At 38.7% G+C, this 25,294-nt stretch overlaps 2 protein-coding genes across 4 annotated transcripts; one reads left to right on the forward strand and one right to left on the reverse strand.

Moving 5' to 3' along the window:
- The first annotated feature begins 112 nt into the window (after nt 1–112).
- Nucleotides 113–8,247, forward strand: LOC146324968 (glycerol-3-phosphate dehydrogenase [NAD(+)], cytoplasmic). Its single transcript, XM_084720649.1, has 8 exons — nt 113–266; nt 1,906–2,083; nt 2,421–2,561; nt 2,783–2,921; nt 3,430–3,542; nt 5,750–5,986; nt 6,980–7,086; nt 7,190–8,247. Exons 1-8 carry the CDS (start codon nt 223–225, stop codon nt 7,284–7,286), a joined length of 1,056 nt encoding a protein of 351 aa, XP_084576775.1. The 5' UTR covers nt 113–222; the 3' UTR covers nt 7,287–8,247.
- A 3,009-nt stretch (nt 8,248–11,256) lies between these two features.
- On the reverse strand, nt 11,257–25,178 carry g6pd (glucose-6-phosphate dehydrogenase). 3 transcript variants are annotated; one of them, XM_084720651.1, is made up of 14 exons: nt 24,937–25,110; nt 22,409–22,474; nt 22,122–22,243; nt 19,657–19,694; nt 19,411–19,519; nt 18,025–18,242; nt 16,646–16,804; nt 14,900–15,025; nt 13,437–13,530; nt 13,130–13,316; nt 12,797–13,032; nt 11,926–12,002; nt 11,613–11,705; nt 11,257–11,522 (listed from the first exon to the last, which is right to left on the reverse strand). In XM_084720651.1, exons 3-14 carry the CDS (start codon nt 22,236–22,238, stop codon nt 11,432–11,434), a joined length of 1,545 nt encoding a protein of 514 aa, XP_084576777.1. In that variant the 5' UTR covers nt 22,239–22,243; nt 22,409–22,474; nt 24,937–25,110; the 3' UTR covers nt 11,257–11,431. The 3 variants fall into 3 exon arrangements, with proteins under 3 accessions (XP_084576777.1, XP_084576776.1, XP_084576778.1); XM_084720650.1 differs by lacking the exons at nt 22,409–22,474; nt 24,937–25,110 and adding an exon at nt 25,153–25,178; XM_084720652.1 differs by lacking the exon at nt 22,409–22,474.
- Nucleotides 25,179–25,294: the final 116 nt, after the last annotated feature.

Genomic DNA, 25,294 nt, shown 5'->3' on the forward strand with positions numbered 1-25,294 from the left:
TGTGCCTACTAACCTCTGGTCTATAATGAATGAATGACCAGACTTGGTCGTGGTTTCAGTGGGCGGGTTAGTGTCTGCCTCCCACGGACAGGCCAATAAAACAGAGGGCTGCAGCGTGCAGCAGCTCGGTGTGTGTTACATAACCATACTGCAGCTCCTCAGCGGCGCTCACTCAGTCAGTGTAGGCTCACCTCCACTCATCGATACGTTTACCTCTTCACAATGGCAGCTCCGAAGAAAGTCTGCATCGTGGGCTCTGGAAACTGGCAAGTCGATGTGCTGATGTATTGGAACTGTGAACTGTTAAACATGGCTAACTTTGAAGTGTTTAGTTGCCATCTTTGTTTGTTGCAGATTGCTCGTCAACCCGGTGAACCGTTGCTAGCCAACTTAGCATCACTGGGCAAACAGCCAGCTAATGTTAACTAGCCGCATTTCCCCTGGTAAACGTTCAGTTTGACCCGCAGGCTTTACATCGTTAACTGCCAACGTTAACATGTAACGTTACGTTAGCTGAAACATCAGCTGGTTTCAGTCTCCATTAGAGTCACACACTGCACAGTGAATCTGGCAGAAAACTGGCCACATGTCAGTCACGATTAATGGGATTTTGTGGTCCTGTGGGTTAGCTAAGTCACACTGTGTCAGCAACATGTTAGCAGCCTTACTTAGCAGCAGCACAGAGGAAATTAATGTGTTGGCGTTATCTTACAGCCGTGATCTAAGTGCACATCAACAATGGGCATGGCTTCCCAACAGAATTCATCAGGGGATGCATTTGTGTGGGTGAAACCACACGCCAAACTCCATTCAAAAGTCTGATTGTTTAAAGTTACTCTCTCGGCCTTAAAATCCGAGAACTATAAAACATTATTTCAGGTCATGGTTGAATGTTTAAAGTAGTTTGGTCAATTCGGCTTATAGCATTTGTTTAGATTTATTTGTTAAAACGTCTGTTTTGTACACAGTGTTTGTTTGGGGTTGTAGCAGTTGTTGGAAAGTAATCGTTTTAAAATTGAAAAAGCTCACTAATGCTTCATGTATTTTTTTTTAAATACCGAATTGATGTGCTGAAGGCGAATTATTAGACGAATGCCTGAAAATCACATCTGAGTTTATGTAACATCACTGGTGTGTAAACAAAAATAAAATAAGCAGAATTCTTAATGGAGTTTGGCACAGTGTTATCTTCACACCACGGGAATTGCAAACTATCGAGGTTAGATAGCCTTGAGTGCAGCCAAAACAGATGGTGTTTCTCTTAAAACCTCTGTTTTATGCACGCACTTTGTTCAGGATAGTAGCCGTTGTCGAAAAGCAATCAGATCCACAGTATAATAAGCTCATTGAAGCTTTATGCATTATTATTTTTATGCCGAATTGATGTGTTGGGACCGATTTATTAGGAAAAGCCTCAAAATCCTGTTTAACCCTTATGTAACATCACTGTTGTGTGAATGGACATAAAATCACCCGAATTCGTAATAGAGTTTGGCACAGTGTTGTCTCCACACCAGAGGAAAGTCTAAGTATCGACGGTAGATATCTAAACATATCAGCTTATCTTCTGTAAACCCTGCCAGGTCATACTGATCAGAAAACAGCAGCTGATGACCAAAGAGCAGCAGCCAGTAGAAAACGCACGAGGAGCCATAATTAATAATGAGTCGTGACCACACAGGCAGTCACGTGACAGTAATAACTGAAGTGTTTAAACATCAAGACTTATAAGGCAAAATCTCTGGATGTTAGATCATTTCAAGCATCTCTGCTTATTATGTGGATCTTCTCCGAAGGCACTGACTGTTTTCTTGCCATGTTACACACCCAGTTTAAACGCAGTGTGAACTGTAACATGATTTCTTATGTTCATTAAACACTAACCTGCAACTGTTAACAATACAGGGGTTCTGCCATCGCCAAGATAGTGGGTGCCAATGCTGCTCACAATTCAAAATTTGACAGCACTGTCAAAATGTGGGTGTTTGAGGAGATGGTGAACGGGCGCAAACTGACTGAAATAATCAACACTGACCACGAAAATGTGAAGTATCTTCCTGGGCACAAGCTTCCAGAAAATGTGGTAAGAAACTGTTGGTTTCTTACACTTTACAGAAGTTAAATGTTTCTCCCTGTTGCTGTCCTTTCTTTTTAGTGGATGGATGCACTGTAGTCCCAAAATCTTTATTACTTTTTAGGCATTTTCTGCATATATGTTCTGTATCAGCATTTGCCCTTGTGTCTTTCAATAGCTTCCTCCATCACAGCCTCCATATTAATCAATTTGTCTATTTATAATGACTGTAATATCAGTTTATTTGACTGCTCTTAAAGGAGGATGTTACACCAGCTGTAATGTAGGTTGCATCAGATTTTTAATGTATGTCATATCTCTTACATCATCATCCTTCCCTCCTCAGCTGGCCGTCCCAGACCTGGTGGAGGCATCCAGTGATGCTGACATTTTGGTGTTTGTGATCCCGCACCAGTTTGTTGCGAAAGTTTGTGACACCATTAAGGGCAAGATAAAGGGTGATGCAGTGGGGATTTCCCTCATCAAGGTTTGACTTTGCTCTTTGTGGCATTATTACAATCATCCATGATTTTTTTTTTGGTCACCTTTTGTCTCTAACACTAATTCATGTTGTTTCCCCGACTCATACACTCTGGCCAGGTTAAATCAGCCATAAGCCAGTTGTGCAGTGTGATCTTTGACCCAAATAGCAGCATGGTGTGGCCTAATGTAAATACACTTCTTGTGCATATGTTTTTGTTTCTCTAGGGCGTAGACGAGGGGCCTGATGGACTTAAACTCATCTCCGATGTGATCCAGGAGAAGCTTGGTATCACCATGAGTGTGCTGATGGGAGCCAACATCGCTAATGAGGTTGCTGATGAGAAGTTTTGTGAGACCACCATTGGTTAGTCTGATTACCACGTTGCATATTTTTGATTTAGAATAGGATTTTTGTTTTGAAAGAGGATTATAGTGTTTTTGAACATTAGAACAAAGTTGGACTTTAATAACGATTTGAAGTTACTGTAAGCAGGTTTTAGCCTTGAGTCAGGAAGTATGTTTGTTGCAGTTTGTGTTCTCAAGCTTTCTGCAACGTCAGTATGGGGGTGAAAGTTTAATCTGCTTTGTAGCTGCTGTGTAAATGAGTGGGCTGGTTCAGTTTGACAGTTACCTGATGTGCACAGCATGCTTTATTTGTTGTTCATGTTTTGTTGCAACACTAACCTGTTTTGACAGGATTAATATTTGTTGGATCAGGGCTGGAAAATGTAACTCGCCTGAAGCCTTGAGGCATTACAGCCGTACTCTAAAAGATGCAAAGTCACTGTTTTAATCACGACTCCCGATTAAAGTTCTACTAGTTTAGATGGACATGCCAAAATATAAACCAGGTTCTTTTTTTCTGCTTCCAGGGTGTAAGAATAAAAACCACGGGGCTCTCCTGAAGGAACTCATGCAGACCAGTAACTTCAGAGTTACTGTAGTAGAAGAGTACGATGTGGTGGAAATCTGTGGAGCACTGAAGGTGAGTTTTTATTACAAGACTCGGCTGCTTACATTCGGATTCCAGGATCAGGTTTATTGCTAAGTAGGTTTACATGTAAGAGAAATTTGCCTTGGTGTTTTTCCTGCATAACAATAAACATATAGGTAGAAAACTTAAGAAAAATACAAAGGATGATTAAAAAACAAGAACTGCAAGTCAAAAGGCATAAATGGAAAATTGACAATAAAATACTGAGTAAATATGTACATGTTATTTAAATGAAAGAACTCAATGTCAGCTGGAACAGGCTCTATCAGCCCCCCCAAACAACCCTTCAAGGATAAGTGGTTACTGTTAATGAATGAATGAGCTGTACAGTTCAGTTTTGTGTGGGGATGTGCAAAGGTCCATAGCAGTTTGCTAACATTACTATTATGCAACATGGAAAATAGCTGTATGTGTCCATTTAGCAACCACAACAGCTGCAAGACCATCTGCAGCTCTGTCTCTGTACACCGGGTAAAAAGTCAGGCAAAAAAAGTAATCCACTTAGTTACATTCCACCACTGCAGTCCTGTCACATTTGTCAAACATAATGCATCTTTGTGAAGGTAAAGCTATTTGATTATACACACAAGATTATACTACCAATGAAAGAAAGCTGACAAATCACAGAAAATAGCATGTAGTTTGGTTTCTAAGCAACACCGACTGAATAAATCTGCCTCTGGGATACATGCCCAACTCCAAATGTTTAATAAAATATAAAGCAGTGTACTTACAATATTTAGAGGCAAAACATTTATTATATTGTCTTGTACTGCTATGAAAGGTGACAAATTTGATCTGCCTCAACAGTCAAAGTGCTGCAGTTTAGCCCTGGATTTCCAGATTTCCATCTAATTTGCCATGCACATAGACGGTAGAATATTTTTCATGGCGTTTCATCTGTCAGTTAAAAACCATTAGACCTTTACCATCTCATAGCTGCTGTACACTTTAAATAAAAGTTATTATACCTCTAACCTGTCTGTAAGTTCTGTGTACCAAATTAGAACTGAAACATTTTAATTAATTAAATTGACAGAAAAATAAACTGATATTATTTTGATCTTGCATGTGTGATCAGCAGTTTCTGTCATCTGTCTGTGCTCTCTTGGTGGCTCAGTTGATGTGACATGTCTTCTGCTGCACAGAGGATTGTGGGTCAGAATAGCTTGACAGAACAGGCTGGTGTGCATACTTCAAAAAGCAATCAAATACAAGAGGACATCTTGGTGTTCTTGGCATTCTGCACTTAACAGACTAAGTACTGGGATACGCTAAATCTTTTTTGGCATGCTAAATAGTGCTGGAGTTTGGGTATTAGGGTGACTTTTCCTTAACTGATAGCTGAACATGTTAAAATCGATAAATTATGAATAAGATACAAAACCCATGTCTTTTTGTCATTTAAAGTTCATTTTTAACAATTCTAGCAGTACATTAGTTAAGTGAACTCTGTCTGAACAGCTGTTTTTCTGCCTGAAAATGTATAAATCCTTAACCACTATTAATTGATTAATGATTAATCTCTAATTAAATCCTTAATGGGTATTGGAAAGCAGCCATAGTTGAATTCCAGCGCCTTAAATGTGACAATTTGCTGATTTGTTTTTACATGAATGTAAATGGAGTGATAGGTTTGGACTGCTTGGCAAACAAAAAGTGGGACATTGTTTGACACTTGTTGACATTTCATAGACTGTGATTAATAATGAAATTATCAGCTGATTATGGCAATAATTATTTGCTGCAGCCCTGTACCAAATATGCTCCACCCAGTTCTGAAATAGTTATTTTGCGTAGATGCTTCACAAAGTTAAATGTTTGTAATAAGCTGGTGAATGGAAAATTTGTTGTTTGAGGCTATGTCTCTATGATTCAATTGTGTTCGTCCAATTTACCATCTACTCAAATACAGCTACAGGTTTGTATCTAATTGGGTGTAGGTAGGTAAAAAAAAATGAGGATGGGAGGTTTACTAATTTTCACCTTTTGTATAACTTCTAAAAGGCTTTAAGGGAGGCTCTATAATTAATGCTCCAAATTCCATTGGAAAGTTGATTAAATTCATTCATTAGACTGCATTTTAATACTGTTACTCCCCTCTAGACAGCCTTCCTCCTGTTCAGAGTATCCAGGTGTGTCTACAGCTCTTGTATCTACTGTCTTTACTGACGCTGTCCTCCTTGTTTGTCCTTCAGAACATTGTTGCGGTCGGGGCAGGTTTCTGTGATGGTCTGGGCTTCGGAGACAACACAAAGGCAGCAGTGATCAGGTTGGGCCTGATGGAGATGATTGCCTTCGCCCGTATTTTCTGCACTGCTGGGCCGGTATCCTCTGCAACCTTCCTGGAGAGCTGCGGCGTGGCTGACCTCATCACGACCTGCTACGGCGGCCGCAACCGCAAAGTAGCCGAAGCTTTTGTGAAGACGGGGAAGGTGAGAGCTTTGATTTTTCAAATACATCAACTCTGTTTGGAGAAGTAAATATGTCCAGTGTGTCTAGTCTGATTCAGCAGCCAAAGCTCATGATTGGTCTCTAGTCCACTCTGTGGTCTCACTTAATGTCCCACCCACACCACCATCTAATTGTTTAGTACGCTACGTTATATTCTGCTGAGCAGCTTTACCTATAATCATTCATCAATAGTGTTCACAATCGTTGATGTATATTTTGTATTAATAATCTGAATCTGCAAAGTAATTTAACTTAGCAAATAAATGTAGCTTACTGGATTAAAAGTACAATATTTGCCACTACAATGTGGCGGAGTGGAACTGTAAAGTATCAGAAAATAGTTATTCTAAATTTTGACACTAAGATTTTTGTTTTTACTGCTACTGTATATCGGTTCAAAATATTGATCGTCCGTCTCCTTGATTATTAATGATCAGTATTGGCTCTGGAAGAAATTAAGTATCAGTTGATCCCAACTTTTAAGATACTATCACCATAAAACACAAGGAAACAGACCAAAATCACATGAAATGAAATTTAACCCACTTAGTTTAAGTGTGGTTTCCCTGATATACTGCAGTTTCTTCAATACACACTTCAATAGTGTAGTATTTCTTGAGACTGTTAAATTCAGTTTAATGTAATGTTAACTGCTACAGAACAGCAAAACCGCAATGAATTAGGTTAATATATCAGTCTTAAAAATATGAAAAGACATTGCAATTTTACTAAATACAATATTAAAGTAAATACTGACAAACACTGTGCCCTTACCAGCCAGGTGCTAAACAAGTAAAAAGCACATTCTCCTTAATTTTTTGAAGACAGTTTTTACCCCTCTTACACTCTCTGAAAATAAAAGCTTTATCCTTCATATCAGAAATAAAGAGACAAATGGTGGTGGTGGCAGGTTGGAAAATTGTCTTTTTTATCCATTAAACAAGAGTTCACACTTTGTTTCTTCTGTTGCTCAGTCCATTGAGGAGCTGGAGAAGGAGATGCTGAACGGTCAGAAGCTGCAGGGTCCAGCAACAGCAGCTGAGGTTCACCTCATCCTGAAGCACAAAAACCTAACTGACAAGTAAGTGGAGTAGCAACACACAGAATCACGTCACTGTTTTCAGCCGTTAGTAAAGTCATCATTTATTATTTTTACACTCAACATGACCTCCTCCTTCCTCCAGGTTCCCACTGTTCAGTGCAGTGTATCAGATCTGCTATCAGGGCCATCCAGTCACAGAGTTCATAAGCTGTTTGCAGAACCACCCAGAGCACATGTAGAAACAACAAACTGACCAAGTGCCTTCTAAATGAAGAACATTATCATTTTTCACCTGTTACCCGTCAGAAATAGAGTGTCGTTGGGGGGGTGACCTGTCACTCCACAGCTGTCATGCAACCAAGTGGCTCCGGCCAGAGAGTGGAGAGGTTGCATAACACTTGTGTTTGTTCAGCTCCAGTTTGACCACTTTGCCCTTCAACATTCAATTTCTGACTTATTTTAAGTGCTAACTGTTGGGACGTGTTCTTTCTCCATGTGATTGTCAAATAGCTCTTTTTGCCTGAGATTTTATGTGTTTTTCAAGCCAGATGAAATCAGAATGCATGGTGTCACTTTGTAGACAGCAGCCAAACTGAAAACGCTAAGAAATCCAGACTTTACTGGACATTAAAAAGGATCATAATTTGATACGAATTTTAGAAAACATTTGTTAATGTTAATATTTAGATTCAGGTACTGACATATTTATACGTTTCCATGGCACTTCATCATGCATTCAGATTTTGGCAGGGCCAACCACTCAGGGCAAAGACCTATTGACAGCCTTCTGCAGAGGGAATCATCGTTATCTAACATTTATGTTGCCGTCCAGTGAATGCCTGTCCATCACCACAAGTTGTTTAATTATAGATGTAATACCTCACTGTCATGTCTTTGTATGCTCTTAAGTGTCTTACATAATTCACTGTACTTCCTGTCTTGTACTGTATATTAACACTGTCAAACGCACAGCAACCGTTTTTAACATGAAAATGCAAAGTGCCTTAGATTGCACAGTTAAGTCTTGACCCCATGTCTCTTTTTTTTTTTTCAAACCAAAGACTTAACCACTTCCGTCCACGATGCCATTTGTTATTGTGACCCTGCCTGACCTTGACCCTGTTTTCACTCAGTTAAGGCTAATGTGTGTTGGAAATTATGTCAACAATTGTCTGTGAATAAATTAATTCAGTCATCAAATTGTTGCTGAAAGAATTTTTCACTCATTAGACAGACAATCATCTCTATTGTTAACTGCTCAGCACCACGGTGGGAATCTTGGTAGGAAGAAATATTTCTAATTTTTATCCATCTAGATCTATCGACCCATTGATAAATTCACACCAGTCTTACTGCAGCCTTGACCGTTCCCTGTAGAGTTATTGACTGGATTTAAAATGCTCTAAGACTGAATGTAAACATAACTTTCATTTGTTTACAGAAAAACACATATCTCCCTATATTTCACAACATACCTTGCCTGTATATGTGAATTGCAGTGTTAGGAGGATGAAAGAAAAGATTCACAATACCTATCTGTGCATAACATCCAAAATGGTTCACTTCAAACTGTGACTTAAAATGAACACATGTTCTAATGTTAAACAAAATGTAGCTGGGTTATTGGAGGAAATTCTGTCCAATGCAAGATTCCAATGCAGACTTCTTGCCTAAATCTGAGTCTAGATAATCTGGTTTCTTATGAGCATGTTGTACTACAAATGAAGCCCCCGTGGTGTGACAATAGAGCAACAACACAACATCGCTGATTGTTTTGTAGGCAGTGCAACTTCCTTTGAAGTTAAAATACAGCAGGTGTTATGCAATATACCCAATGTGATTCAGTGTTTGCTTACCCTTTTAGAACTGACAAATAGTAGAGGCTGTTACTGAGACAGCATTTAACTGCATGGCCGATTTTATCTTTACTTAAAATTAATTTCTCTAATCGAGGATTGTTCAAGTAAGGGTCAATCAAATCAACATATTCACTTTAAAGTACTAGTGTGACATTCTGGGAACTACACTAATTTGTTTTCTTACTGAAAGTTAGATGAGATCGGTCTCACCACTGCTGTCTGTATGCTTAATATGAAGCAAGAGCCAGCAGGCGATTACCAGATTAGCATAAAGGCTTTAAAGTGAGGGAAATGACTGGCCTAGGTCTGTCCAGTTACAAAAAAAACCTGCCAACCTGCAACTCAAAAATGCACCTAAAATTCACACATTATACCTTTTGTCTAACCCATACCAAAACAAAAGTATAAGAAAATGACAATTTGTGGTAACATGGGACAAAAGGATATTGCTACATCCAGCCATCCATGGCTCAAGGATGAAACTCTGAAAACCGAATAAGCTTTTTCACATTTTTACAGGGATGCCATGATGTGCGTTAAAAGTTGAACTTTTACTTTTTTTTAGTCAGGCTGGTCCCTCTACCTGCTGCATGTCTTCATGCTAAGATCCTGCTGGCTATAGCTTCACATTTAGCGTAAACTGTGTAACTGTTCCTTAAAGATTTTTCTTTAAATGGTCAGTTTACAGAGACACAGTAACGGAGAAGCAAAACTAGTTTATTACAAGTAGTGGAAATGTTTCTAGCTTTACATGTGAATGTGCACATAACAGCAGTATACAGTACATCATGACAAAGACATTCGATGTTTACCTGTGGCAGACACCACTGCTGTCTGGATATTTTGAAATATGGAATGAACATCAGTAACTTAAATAAACTTGGAAAAAAAATGTAAACAAAAGGGATTTAAGCTCAGAGGGAGGCTACTAAACAAGACAGAGGGCTCGTTTTGCTTGTCCGTAAGGACACTTAAGACTATTCCAGTATGAATGCTTTGAAGAGAAACTGCCTGCACCGCTCTTTGTACACCAGACTCTATTTATCTTAAACATCCTTGGTCCCAGGCAGAGGAGGCAAAAATAGAGTATGCATGTAGTAAAAATGAATTCCACTAAATGTGTGATTAATAAACGCAGTCAAAGCATAATGATATTACAATCACAATGGTTATAAGAGTAACAGCTGTTCAACAATCATTCCTGTTGTGCCTCGTCACTGCTGTGTTCGGTTACCATCTTTGGTACAGTGCTTACACTGGGTGACTCAGCTCAGTATTTTGTTATTGCTCTGTTCTTGTAACTCACTTATTCCATTTACCATCCTGACCATTAAGACCAAATTAAAGACATAGTTTGTATTATCTGAAGTATGGTTGTATGAGCTGGTTATCTATAGTTAGTGTGCTACTTGCAGTAAATGCCAGATGACGACCCAGTTTGGAGAAGCAGAGAAGAGTACCAGACTGACGCTGAGCAATGTACTGCTGTGGACAGGGTCAGAAGCAAACTGTCTTTTAGGCACCTAAAAAATCCAATAAAAAATAAATAAATCAGGAAACATGCCATTATGAGTATCAGTCTTGTTCAACCAGAGTTCTGTTGCAAAAATAGTATATTTTTCTCACAGAACACAGCAATTGCTGTTTGTTTGTGTTATTGTGTGACTTCAATGAATCTGAACTAACATTTTAAAACACCAAGGTCACACAATAACAAACAAACTAACAAACTGAGGCAGCAGTAGACAAGCAACTATTGTGTTCTGTGACATAAAATTACTGATTTCACCAGTGGAGTCTGGGTGATTTGGAGCAAATGATATTTGGTTGATATAACAGCGGTTTCATATCAGAAAAGGCTGATAGGAAGGTAAAGCAGTGAAAATATTCTAAATATGGTGTACGCCTAAACTGATATTCATTTATTTATTTTTTGGTTGCTAAAATACATTTTAATGCTGACCCTGTCCACAGCAGTGCGTTGTATAACTTCCTACACTGGTACTCCTGTTGCTTGCAAACTGGGGGTGTATCAACTGCCATCTACTGTAGGTAATATACTGATCAGTATCTCATACAACCCCACTTCAAAAAATCCAAACTATCCCTTTAATAGAGACAGGGACATAAAGCTAGTTCATCAGACAGTTATTTTGTTCACAAAAATATCCCGATTAGGATTTTTTGTTCCCTCTCCAACTGACTTGGTCCCACCTCTCAAAATAAAAGGTAGAAAGTTGCTGTGAATGTATGAATAAAAAATAAAACCTACCAACAGAACTGGTCTAAGCTCATGATGGCAGCAGGAATTCAGGATTCTCTTTTGAATGTCTGATGAACTAGCTCCAAGGAATAATTGCTATACCTGAGAAATACTTCTTAGCTGCTACTGCCGTGGATCCACATTGTGGAAACACCTCATTCCTCAAAGACACTCCAGTGTTGCAACATGACACGGCTCACTTACCCTGCTGCACCCCTCCTACTATCCTACCGCTACTCCTCCCTCATCTCATCATCACAGTTCACAGTCTGTGAGGGTTGACCCATTTGTAAGTGCCTTCGTAGCGAAATCCGACTCTCTTCGCAAGATCATCTGCTTCCGTTGGGCCACGGCTGTGAAGAAAAGACAAACAATCACAATCAACACACGGTCAGTCTTAAATTCCTCTTCATACTAAGGGCATAGTGATCAACGTTTCCTACCTTCCATATTTGTAAGGAATAGGCTTGGGCTTCTCTTTGTCTATCTGGTGAAGAAGAGGCGTGAAGATCCTCCATGCTTCCCTTAGTTCATCACTGCAGAGACAAACGTGATGGAGGACATAACAACACAGAATACAGAAGACGTGTCATGTTTTCACAAGTCATGTATCCTTCATGCAAAGGGAGAGAAAAGATGCACTGTGTCGCCATCTAGTGTGGAAAGCTGGTAGCTCACATGAAGCACACTATTTCAACAGACAGGTTTCATTTACAACTAGAAACATGAGACAACAGTAGTGGAAAACAAACAGACCTGCGTACAAAGTGCATCTGACTCCCACAGAAGACATCCAGGATGAGACGTTCATAAGCGTCTGGAAGCTTCACATCCTACAAACATGACACAAATTTCACATCATTACTTTATAAAGTAGAGAAACACACTTAAGAGAGTTAAGATGTATATATATATATATATATATATATATATATATATATATATATATATATAGGTTTGTTGTATTTCTTTGTCCTGTTGTTTAAAAGGATTGGATTATTTTAAGTTGGACAGCAGATGGAGGTCAGCACACCCACAGTTTGGAGGAGCAGAGAGGAACACTGTTGTAGGACACTGAGCAATGTGCTGCTGTGCTGTTACATAAGCCAAATATCGCTGTCTCCAAAACCACCGAAGTGGACAGGAATCGCAGCAAAATATATTTTACCCATTTAAAAAAAAAAGTCCACCTAAATAAATGAATATCAATTTTAAGTGTATGCTATATTTAGATTATTTTTTTCCATTTTTCATTGCTGTCATACAGCCTTTTCTGATGGGAAACCGCCATTATGTAAGTTGAATATTGCAACAAACAACAAACAAACTCCATGGGCAGAATCAGTCATTTTTCCTCACAGAACACAGGTGCAATTGGTTAGTTTGTTTGTGTCATTGTGTGACTTTGGTGTTTTAAAAGGGCAGTTTTGATATTGATGTTTTTAAGTGGCTAAAATACTCCTCTGTGTTTCTTCAAACTGGGGCTGTCCCAAACTCCACCTACTATAAGTAATACACTGAATATTGAGAAGTTACTTCATACAATTAAATAATCCAAACTATCCCTTTAAATAAGTAGTTTCTGGCGTGATAAAATTATATTATGCAAACATAAATCAGCTTGTACCTTGTATCTGCTCTTGTAGGTAAGGTCCAGCTCAGTTTCCTCAGGGCTAAAGTACACGCCAGGTTTCTTGCTCATCATCTTGGCGTAGACGGCCTCATTGGGCTGCACACGCACCACCAGCTCATTCCTGCGACACTGATTTCCAAAAATGTCCCCCGGGACATCTGTGAACTGCAGCCTCACCTCGGCTTTCCTCTCATTCAGAGCTTTTCCACAGCGAAGGATGAAAGGCACACCTGATGAGCAATAATTATAATGTCAATGCATCATGAAAGAGCACGAGAAAATGTGAGATGAGGAAGATTAGTTTTGTGAAGGGCACGGTGTGTTTACCATCCCAGCGTTCGTTGTGCACATAGAGAACAGCAGTGGTGAAGGTGGCCTGAGTTGATCCTTTAGGAACTGTGGGATCATCGAGATAACCCAGTTTGGCGTCTCCTTCGCCCTCTGGATCCCCCACATACTGACCCAGCACCACATCTGACATGGACACGGGAGCGATGCACTTCAGCACCTTCACCTACAAGAGGTAACATCCATTTTCACACTTCGAAACGTAGACCATAACATATCTCCCCATATGTTGTAGCACTGGAGGAGGTGTTGAGAGTGTTGGGTCACTGGGAGATGATTTTCTTACCTTTTCATCCCTGACATCATCAGAGCTGGTGGATGCTGGTTTCTCCATGGCAACCAGAGAGAGCATCTGGAGCAAGTGGTTCTGCATGACATCACTGATCAAGACAAAGGAAGCAGGTGGTCACACAAAAGACAGAGAGGAGAATGCAATGGCTGTGAACATAATCATTATAATTATAACTGATCACATGTTGATACTGAGCTACTGTACAAACTGGTCAAATCAATCCATACATCACAATTTTTATTCTGATTATCCATCGAGTTTAAAGAAAAAACATTTATTTATTGAACTTTCATGTTTAAATAAACAGACCACTGCATTCATTTCCATTTTGTGCCTGCTAATGTACAAATGTGTGCATTAAAATAAGACAATCCAAGTAAATTGATAAATTCTAAATAAAAATGTGCCAAGATGTTTTACCCAAAATCAAACACACAGAACACTGCTTTCACTTTCAAGTTGTGCTACATTTCATAAGATGATGGCCTGTGCAGCATCATTATTGTGGATGTCGGAGTTGACGCTGGATAAGGACGGGGAGTCAGTGAAGTAAGAACAGCAACGTTATCCTTCTTGGCCATCATGTATTTATCATACTGCAGGTTATTGTGTTTTTTCAGGTGGTTGAACAAATCAGTTGTGTCCATTAGTTGTGTGCACTCTTTGCCTTTCTTTTCTTTTTTTTGCTTTATATCACTTGCTCTAAATGCAAAAATCCTTTCAAACAATGGACAATGATCAGTTTCAGGGGATTAGCTCGTCTCCTTCTGCTCCAGATATTTGATTTTTGTTTGCCCGTTTGCTCTCTGAAATTCTGCACAAGCTGCCACTGCAGGGTGGCTGGCTGTTCATTTAGGAAGCACTTGATTTGATATGCAGCAGTCTTCTATGAGCAGAGCAGCATGCATTTTAAATGTCAATATCGTTGTCAATCATGTTCACGTAACTGAGGTGTCAAAATCATGATCAATATTAATATTGCATTAACTGTGCAGACCTACTTTCATCTATAGAAGAATAACTTGCAGTGAACTGCTGATAATTATTTACAGTCTGAAAAGGTAGCCTAACACTTTACTTTAATCCCCCTAAGTTAGTATTTATAATCAGTATATAAACAATAACTGCTTTATAACATATTTTCTCCTATGAAAATGTGTTTTATATTATTGCAACTGTTTTATATATTATCAGTCATTATCGGTTTATACATAAATCTCCTAATAAACACAAGCCATCAATTAAATGTATATGCACTGCTTATGAATGCTAAATAGGAAGGGTTCAAGTAAAGTTTTAAAGATTAAAAATACAGATTACAATATACAGCAACTAAAAATGCAGTGTTTAAGTACTGAAGCTCCTTTTACTGTTACATAACTTCACTTTAAACATGGGTACTAATGCATTAAAACAGTGAAAAGAGAAACTTTAGGGATTTATTTTTCCCCCCTCACCGGATGATGCCAAAATCATCAAAGTAGCCTCCTCGTCCCTGAGTGCCAAACGGTTCTTTAAAGGTGAGAACAACACAGGCCACACTGTCTCTGTTCCAGATCGGCCCGAAGATGCGGTTCCCAAACCTGCAATAAACATCACGTACAGTAACTGTTCTGTGTTCAGCGGCACACCTGAAACACACAGCTGTTCATGACAACATGTATAATCACGCTCTCCTGTTTCGTTCTTGGTTAGAGGCCAATTTGTGTTTTCTTTGTATGATTTTCACAGAGGCTTTTCCAAACCACAAAGCAGCTGAAACTGAAGTGTTACATAATCCAAATAACCTTAAATAACTTGCTTTGTTTTCGGGTAAAATTAGAAAAAGAATTTGTCCACAAAAAGAACTACAATGCACAGGCAGACACACCAACAATTTTAAGAAGAAGCATGCAGTTAATAGTGTTTGTCTTGAGTATTATTCAGTTTTATTTTGTAGTTAACTTTCACCTTCATTTGTCCCACAAGGGCACCTGGTTTTCAGAGCAAGACAGATAAAGACCATAAAAAATACAAAAAGCCTACATAGTAATGCATGAAGTCTACACAGAATTGATCAAGGGGGGTGGTAGGCCCTGAATGTTGTGGGCCCCCAGGAGCCAGTTTGACCTTAAAATCATTAAATTAATACAAGGATAAAGTGCTGAATTTTGGGACAATAAACGCCAGTATCAATATGACTAGTATAAATAAATAAATCACTAAAATATGACAATGACTACTTCCCAAAAAAAAAATCACAATGACTATATCTGCCCCCACCCCTACACCCTTAGAAAAAAATAAAATAAATAAAATATAATAAAAAGAGGATTTATCATCAGAGTATCCACAATATCTCATATATATCATACATGTGTACTGTATAATTTTTGTTATATAATTGTCTTTCTTATCTCCTTCCATCTTATTTTAAAGAAGTTAACTAAATTCCTAATCTTATAATTTAACATCTCCAATCTGTAGATTTCATGACTGTGTCCTTTCATTTTTCTATCGCCTACAAGCTAGATTCAACCACTTTTTTTGTGGTCTACTTAAGTGCTGCTACTTTTAGGAGAGGAGTGCTGTTGCTGATTTCTGCAGTGTCACCGGCTGTCAGCATTTTTTTTCCCCCACTGTGACACACCGGCAGGTCCAGGGAAGGGCTGGGCTGGCTGTAATCTCACTCTGGTTGCACTCATTTTATGGATGTCTGTGTGTTGCTGGAATACACCCAGCAGCAATTGCTTTGGCCCTAAAAAGAGTGTTTGCAGAATTTATGATATCCTGGATTTTTCTTATATGGTCCAATACTACAGCAAAACTGGTCAGGAAAAGAAAAGACTGATAGGCAGCACTTTCTCCACATCTTAACATTTGAGATGTGACATTTATATTCTTCCATATTTTTGGGAATTAAATTTAGCTCCTCCTCCCAACTGGTAATTTTTGACTGCCTGACTCCTTGAGTCCCTTTCCAATCTGACCAAGTATATTTTTGTAATCACTCTTTGGACGTTCTTATTATAGAAGATATTAGTGAGTGGGCTTCCTTTACTGTTTGCAGGTCGGCTGAGACGTTGTTCCTCTGCTCATGCTCACCAGAAACCTTTATCCCAGTTTTCAGCATTTAATAATTGACAATTATGGTCTTTACAAGGCATTGTATAATAAATAAATGCAATTTTAATAGCAACCCTATCTGAAGGTGGTTCTCTCACCTAAGCACCATGAGGTTCTGCACCATCTCCTTGCCCAGGTAGTGATCGATACGGTAGATCTGTTCCTCAGTGAAGAGGGAGGAGAGGTGAGTGGACAGCTCTTCAGAGCTCTGAAGGTCATGTCCAAATGGCTTCTCTACGATCACCCTGTTCCAGCCTCTACATGCACACACAGGAGAAAATGAGCAAATTAAGTTCTAAGTGGGACACAACTGGGTTTAATCTGGGTTTCCACTCATTGACATTGACATTAAGAGTTTTGACATAAAAACGGGATGAGCAAAATAATAGAAACACCCCAACATACGACTTGCCAACCCTCTCAATTTTCCTTTTCATTTCCCACTCCTGGTTTCCTGCCAGGGTCACAATTATCCTGTGTTTCTCTTGATTTATGACAAAATTTTCCACCTTTTCCCCTTTTCGTTATCACAACCTGTTTCTTACTAACGCTGTACAACATCTATAAGTCCACAACTCTAAAAGTCTAACATTTTCACCAGCACAACAATAAAACAGCACCAAATGACATGTTCTGGCATGCATGTGACATGGAAGAGAGCTGTTGCTGAGTGACAGATGGGGAGAGAGGCATAGTGTGACTAAGACAAAGGAATACTCAAGCAAATTTCAGACATCTGACAAAGACGAATTCCTTTCTTAAGGAAAATTTTAAAGGAAACGGGCACAAAACTGATGAATATTAGTTTATGCAAGAGATTCATGCAAGTTCAGGCCAGTGAGGCAAAATATTCTGTATTTTTTCCTGAGAACTGAAAGTAAAATTAATACTATTGACCATAAAAATGCAGTTGCAGCATCATTATTATTTTAAAAGTAACTGGAATGCAGGAAACAAAGTATATGACACTACCAAGACCTCACACTCTGGATTCAAACTCCACCCTATTTTTGAGGTCTCAAGGTTGGAAAGTACACTGCAGTTATGCAAGCACCCAGACCTTCAAATAATGCCAATAGCCTTGCAAACAGACACCCAAATGCACACCTCTGAACCATGCTGCTGCTGATAGCCCTATCTTACACAATACAGAATCTATGATGACATCTTACTGAAGTGATTTGTTTGCATGTCCTAAAATGCAAAATGCTAAAAAAAATTCCAAAGTCCTAAAATGTAAAAAGTAACACTTTAACAATATAAAAAGTGTGGGCTTTTGGCTCACTGTACATCCAAAAAAAAAGCTGCACAATATGTCAAGGTATATCACTGCAGCTTTAACACATGCTTTAAGACACTGCCTGCCAAGATTCTGTTCTGTGTGTTTACAGACATTCCAACATTGCTGGACAACAGGCAAACAGCAATTACACATTGTGAAACAGGAACAGTTAGTCAGAGCAATGTGTCTACTGACTTTGTGCTCATGCAGCAGTGCTTGATGTTCTTGGTGACATCATGGTAAACGGTGGGTGGCAGTGCCAGGTAGAAGAGACGGTTGGCCTCGGGTCCTCCGGGCAGGGACAGGATGTGTGTGTTGAGTTTGTTGAAGGAATCCTCATCTGCATATTTCCCACTGATGTACGTGTTCCTGCTGAAGAAGGCCGACAACCGCTCTGTTTCTGTGTCCGCCACCTGGGTCAGAGGGCGGGAACATTTATGCATGGATTTACATGGATTTAATAAGGATTTTTAAAAATACAGTGCATTTGTGAAAAAGTGGTTTCATCTGGAAGTACCATGAACTGGGAACTGGACGATACATAAAATACATGTGATGGAAAAATTTTCTAAAAAGACTTGTGGTCTAATTTTTTTAACCACTTGGTATTAACTGAAACAAGCTGTAAACACAAAACTGACATATCATGATCTTTTAAGTTTATATTGCAAGCTTGCTGGCAAAAAGTTGCTTATTGAGATATTTAGCAATTACAGAGCAACATTATCATTCAATTGGAGTCGTGTCTCTGGCCATCTGGTAATTGAAAATCCAACATTCACTCTTCTTTTAGCTCTCCAAAGGGAAATATCTAGCTCTTTAGCTGCTAAATGTTCCATTATGTTCACCAGATTGTCACTAACTGTGTCTATCTGCCATTTGGTGGTGAGCTGATATTGTACAGCTGCCTGCTGTGGCCACAAAAGAGCAACAAGAGGGAACCAAAACAGTCAAATTGCGGCCAGATAGCTGAACAATGAGCTGAAACTTGCTATAAAGTTGTGTAAAGCTGAGGGGAGCTGCAGATTCAGGTGATAATTCTCATCATTGCTTTAAGGATTAAGCCAGTGGAAAGAGGAAGAGGAGTGAAGGAAATAGGAGGGAATAAAAGAGGGTGGAGCAGCTGCACACATGACAGAGAACAAGGAGAGGAATGAAAACAGGTCAGAGAGGGGAAAAGGTGTGTGAGGGGGTGAGGAGATCAAAACGTCAAATGACATCATCAATAACTGACACTGCAGATCCACTCGTCCAACAGTAAATTGATAAAATAAGTGCTAAAACATATTTAGAATTAATGGGAGGAAGACAACTTGGTCATTAGTTTTAATATGCAACAGAGATGGCACACATGGGCAAATAGAATTGGATTTTTTTTAATGTTATGCATTTATATAGTACTTATTCATTTAATAATGCTCACCTTGAGATTGAGCTCACTTGTTTTTTCTTTTTGTTTTGTTTCATTTACTTTCATATTCATTTTCTTGCTTTGAAAGGTTTTTTATGCACATAGTGTCTGTATATTAGTTTGCTATATCCTGCTGTAAAAAAAAAAAAGGTCCTAAGGTCCAGTTTTACCTTCAGGTATGGCATGCAAGCAGTCCGAATGGCATCAACCGTCAAGTCAGAGCGAGCAAAGCCCACAAAGTATGTCTGCTCAGGGAGGAGGCCGTCTCTGAATAACCACCTGGGAAAGAACAGAGGAACATATGGTTCATTACATTAACTTCAGAAGCTCCAGTCCAGATTAGGAGAGTATCTTTCCTCAGACTCTGCTTTTCTACTCATGTAACACCCTTCCACAGGGGTCAGAAGTTCACTCACCAGAGAGTTGGGTAGATTTTCTTCTTGGCTAGATCTCCCTACAGGTGCAAACACACAATCAGAAAAATAAAAGGTCACTTACACAAATTATGATTATTTAGTGCTGATGCTGTCTTTGGAGTTACCGTTCTGGTTAACCAGCACACTTTGGTAGGGTACTAATTATTTTCCATGACACATAAGTCTCGCGATGCTGTAGTACTACAGCTCACACTCTTTGGCAACAGGTAAGTAGGCTGCTTTGGCTTATTAAGAATTGCGCAAGCTTGGTAATCCACTGAGAGCAAGTGCCAACCACTAACAGACAGTCTAGAGACAAAAAACTGTCCTGGTGCTTACTGGAAACATGCTGAAGAACCTGTTGCTTAGTGGCTTAACTAGAAGAGTAACAAATATAATGTAATGATCAACTTTTGATAGTATTTTATAAGTTTCACAAGACAAGGACTTCACTGTATACTAGATATAAAAGACTTGTATGCCGATGTCAGAAACTGTCAAGAAGTGAATTTGTTTTTGCCAGGGTCTATACCAAACAAGCATGTTACTTATGTCTGGATAATATTATGCTGTACAGTGCTTCAGTTATAATGGTGTGCTGTGACACATTTTGCCTTTGCCTTTATCTTGTGATTTGGATATTGCACTTGGTCATATTTCAATAATATTGAAATTAATTGTTGAACTCTAATTAGAAGTCATCTTAATTAAACACAATTCCCATAACAGTATAGTATAGCGTTGGCCTACATCACAATCTGACAGCTCCCTTTCAGACACACTATTCCTCAGATGGGAGTTCCTCCACTTGTAACCCTGCTACTTTGTTTAAGATGGTGTGTTTAAAATAATGACTGCAGATTAGAACAGCTAAAAACAGATGTGTAACTGAGAATAAGAAGTAGATAATTTATCTGAGTTGATCTGGTATACACAATATCCTACAACTCAAAGTCAAACTTTTCATACCATCATGAAGCTGCAGTAACTACAGAATTAATAGCACTAAGTAAATGTAGTGCACGCATTTAATCAGCTGGAGCAACCCACACACATATCCGTAAAACAAGTACAGCCAGAGTGAGGTTACACACAGCCCAACCTGTGCCCTGACCTGCCTGTGTATCACACTGAAAGAAAAACGCTGACAGTCAGTGACACTGCAAAAATAAGCGACAGCGCCACTCTCCTCTCCCAAGAGCAAACAGAGCAAGAGAAAGGACACATGCAATGAATTACTCTAGCCAGATGTGCAAGAAACTAAAGCAACATATTTTTTTTCTTTTTAGTGTCCTAAGGGATTACAGAAATAAAAGAAATTATTCCTTTTAATATGGTTTGAGCAGTGAAAGCTGTTGCTAACAACAAGAATGTGAGTCTGGGTTTTAGTTTACACGTTCATAGATACAAGCATGTTACTGTATGATTGTGTTTCATTTATAATAGTGTTAGGCACATATTATTTATATTACAGAAACAAATAAAAAGGAAGGACATACATTTGGACAGACTGAATCCCTTACAGAGAAGGAGAAGACAAAGAGAGGAAAAAATCTATGTAACAAACAAATGAGGAAGCTGCTCTAAAAAGTTTCAGAAACTTCCTGAAACTTCCTGAACTCAACACCGTAACGGAATGAGGAAATAGTAAAAGGGACAAAGAGACATTTCTTTTTAAGTTATTTAGATAAATCACCTTATGCTATTTGTTTTAGTATGAAAAGTCAGATTGTTGGCGTGGTTTATTCTTTGCAGAACTGCACAATGATGTTAAATTTACTACTGCATCTAATTTAACCAAAATTATCATACAGATGTTTGTGATGATGCAATTATAAACAGCACTGCATTTGATGGGTGTGGTATTCACTAAATTAATGCAAGAAATATGTTTGTTCTAAGCAAAGTAAGGTATTAAAAGGAACCTTTTTGATACCCAGTCAGAGGTCACACATCCTTAAAATGATAAGCAAAGAGGAACCTTGAGGTTTTCACTGTCTCAATTTCAGACTTTTGAAAGGTCGGATGATTGAGTGGAGTTTGCATAAGCCTGGTGAAATCAGTTTCAACATTTCCTTAATCACAACACAGGCTATTATTGCAGTAGTTTTAAAGATTTCTACATGTTTTCTTTAGTAAGGTTTTCAAAAGTATTGATGCTTAGATATCTTAATACCACATGCTTAAAACAATATGATCTCTGTTAATTTTACATTTGATAGTATTCAATGTACTGAAGCTACAAAAAAAAAAAAGATCTAAGTGCTCATTCAAGACCTCAGTTCAGTTCAGTCTTTATTGTCCTGCCTGTGATTTGGCTTTCAGCAAAACCAGACAGGGTTCAGTGACTTCTTCGTTCTTCGAGTATCGTTATTTTTCCATCTCATTTCACATGTATACACGCAGCATTATCAGTTCCCATTTTTACACCTTTAAATGACTCCCCTCCCCTGTTCTGCTCTCACCGATGCTCCCATGATGATGAAGATGTGAGCGTCGGACTGATGGAACTCTACATCTTCATGCAGCTCCTTCCTCAGCTCCCCAAACACCTCCGAGCGAGAGAGCGGTATAGTGGTCATTTTCTCTATGGAAAAAAAACAGACAAAAGGAAAATTCAGTTAAAAAAATATTTACCAAGGGTCTTTACACCAACCAGCTATCACAAAGACAAACGAAGACTGCATCTCTAACATAATTAGTACATAAAACAATGTAAGCACACAATATTTAACTTAGCACTTCCACTGACCTTTAAATTTGTGAGAGCTCACTTGATATGTGAATTCAATGGACTTTTGTTCCTGGCAGACAGGACCTTAAAGGGTTTTAAAGAGAGTGAATACTGTATAAAGGCAGCATGCAGAGCCAAGTTCTCCCTTTGTTTTTCATAAACAGCCTATTGAACCTGGCATGGGTTGTATAATTATCACGGGTTAGATGATGCAGTACAGAATGATTTGAATGGTCTTTACTAACATTAGCCACTGTGTAAGATTAAACAACTCTCAGGTGTATGAAATTTTCATAACATGATCTGACTAGTGCTGAAATGATTGCTAAGGGTGATTAATTTTAGATTGGTAACTACTTTTTCAATTAATAAAAAAAAAAAACTGACTGATTAGAAGTGTAACAATCAGTTGAGTAATTGATTAGCTGATCGATTAAATTAATATGGAATATTGGGAGCTAAAACCCTGTGATGGACAGTTTTCACCATTTTCTGACAGCGACTGTTTAAGCGATTAGGCCTAACTGATCTATCCATAAAATAATTGCCAGTAGGGCCACAACTAATAAGTATTATTGATAATCTGTCAATTGTTTTCTTGATTAATCAATTAGTTGTTTGGTCTATAAAATATCAAATGTCAAACCTCAAGGTGACGTCCTTGAGTGTCTTGTTTGTCTCAACCCAAAGATATTCAGTTTACTGTCATAGAGGACCAAGAAGTCAGAAAAAAATTCACAATTGAGAAGCTGAAATCAGAAATATTTAGATATTCTACCTTCTTTCCACCATAGAAACAAAGAGGTTCCTATATAACAATATCTGTGGAATATCTTGATATCACTGCTTTTTTGTTTTTTGACTTTTTTGTCACTTTGAGCACCACAAGCTGAGTGACATCTACCTCCATTATATCTGAGAGAAGGCAGAAAACTCTACAGCCGATATCTCCAAAACTCTGCCACTCACACCAAAACAATCTAGATGGATAAATAACACTACAGGCGAGAGGAAAAATATGTTTTTTTAACTGCGATTCAATCAACTAATCCCTCTATTTGACAGATTAATCAACAAGGAAAATCACTGGTAGCTGATAGGGCTGTAAATCACAAGAATCATCACGATACAATATTATACCGATTCTTTTGACAACAACACAATATTTGCTGGTATCATAAAGTCTGCCAAAATACAACTTTGAATCAGTTTAATTTATGTCCCTTTCACACATTTAGCCATGTCAATTCACGAAAAGCAACTAAATTATGGTTCAACAATTTTATGATTGAACTCTTCCAAACATTTGTGACACACCGAGTTCAATGGGAATTTCAAATTAAAGGCTTATCTTAAAGATGACAATACAGATCTATGTTTTTACTTTGCATCGATAATACTGGATCGTTGAATACTGAATTGATATATCGATCCAGACTAATGTATCAATGCACCCCCAGTAGTTGCAGCCCTGACAGCAAACCAATTAATGCCTGAAAAGCAGGAAATAAGAGATTAAATATTTAAAACATGGTATAATGACTGGAAAATGGTCAACAATGAAAATAACATGTTTATTACATTTTTTTATACGTTTTTTCGTCACCACTGTCACCTTAAATAATATTATAAAGAGTATGGTCTAGATCTGCTCTGTATGAAAAGAGAGATAACCTCTTTTATGATTTGGCTTTATACAAATAAACTCACTTGCCTTGACACGACTGAAGGGGCTATAACAAGCAATACCAGCAGTGTCAGTGCTTTACTTCCTGCATTATCCAACAATCAAAGATAAGGAGTTTGAGAGAGAGAACAAATTTAGATTTCCTTATGACTCACAAGGAAAGCTTTTCAAGTGGTAATGAACCAAATCAGGAAGAACTTCTTTTTTTCAGTAATTTCAACACTGACTTCTGTATTTTCACTCTTAACTAAGCCTGCAGCCTGTGTTGAAAATGACATATTTGCACCTCTGAAAAGCTCTTTGTCAAACATCAGCGGTCATGTAAAGTGACATGCATTACATCTCATGCCTGACAAGCAGTAAAACAACACTCACAGGGACTGCTACACGTGTGTTTCTGTCAGATGGTTGACTAGCTCCCAGAAATAGCCGGACTCACTCACAACAAACTGTAATGATATTAGTCAAATCCTCCACCAAATCCCGTATACAGAGGGCTAAACCTGACCGCAGCACGCCGCCAGAGCTTTGCTAACATGAACATAACACGGTGACAAATTTGATGCTCATGAGTGAGTCTTTAATTAACAGTTAGCTGCTAACATCCACGCTGGAAGAGGCTCACATTGTGCTGCTATTAAACGCTTTACTCTGGCTGACTGCACCCTGAGCTAATACTAAAATCGCCTTGTCATCAGCCCTTAGCTTCACACGCTGTTATTATAACAACATGCCTTGACAGGAAAACAAACTGCAGCTTATAGCTAACGTAGCAGACGCCTAGCTTACGACTAGCTAACATGCAAAGAGAAACAGTTAGCTAAGTTAGAGAAGTGAAGCGTAAACTGCTGCTACTCACAGGTCCGTTAACGAGATGATAACCAGCCCCGGCAGTTAAACCCTGACCAAACCCGACCACAGGACACACACTTTATACTCTCTCACAACTGTAAGAGTCAGGGCTCCTGCTGCTGCTGCTGCTGCTGTTGTTGAGCTTTTTCCAAGTCCTGCCTACTTCCCTGTTCAAGTGACAAAGACGAAAAGCGCGATTTTTATTGGTTTGAGAGAAACTCACCAGCGCTCGCTCGACTTCCCATCACTATCGACTCCAGTGACGTCGCTGACTCTGCAGGTAGGCGGAGTCTAACTGTACAACACCTCCTCAACACCCCCAACACACACACACACACACACACACACACACACATTCAGACAAA

Source organism: Lutjanus erythropterus, chromosome 6, assembly GCF_056507025.1.
Source record: "Lutjanus erythropterus isolate fLutEry1 chromosome 6, fLutEry1.hap2, whole genome shotgun sequence".
Lineage (NCBI taxonomy): Eukaryota > Metazoa > Chordata > Actinopteri > Lutjaniformes > Lutjanidae > Lutjanus > Lutjanus erythropterus.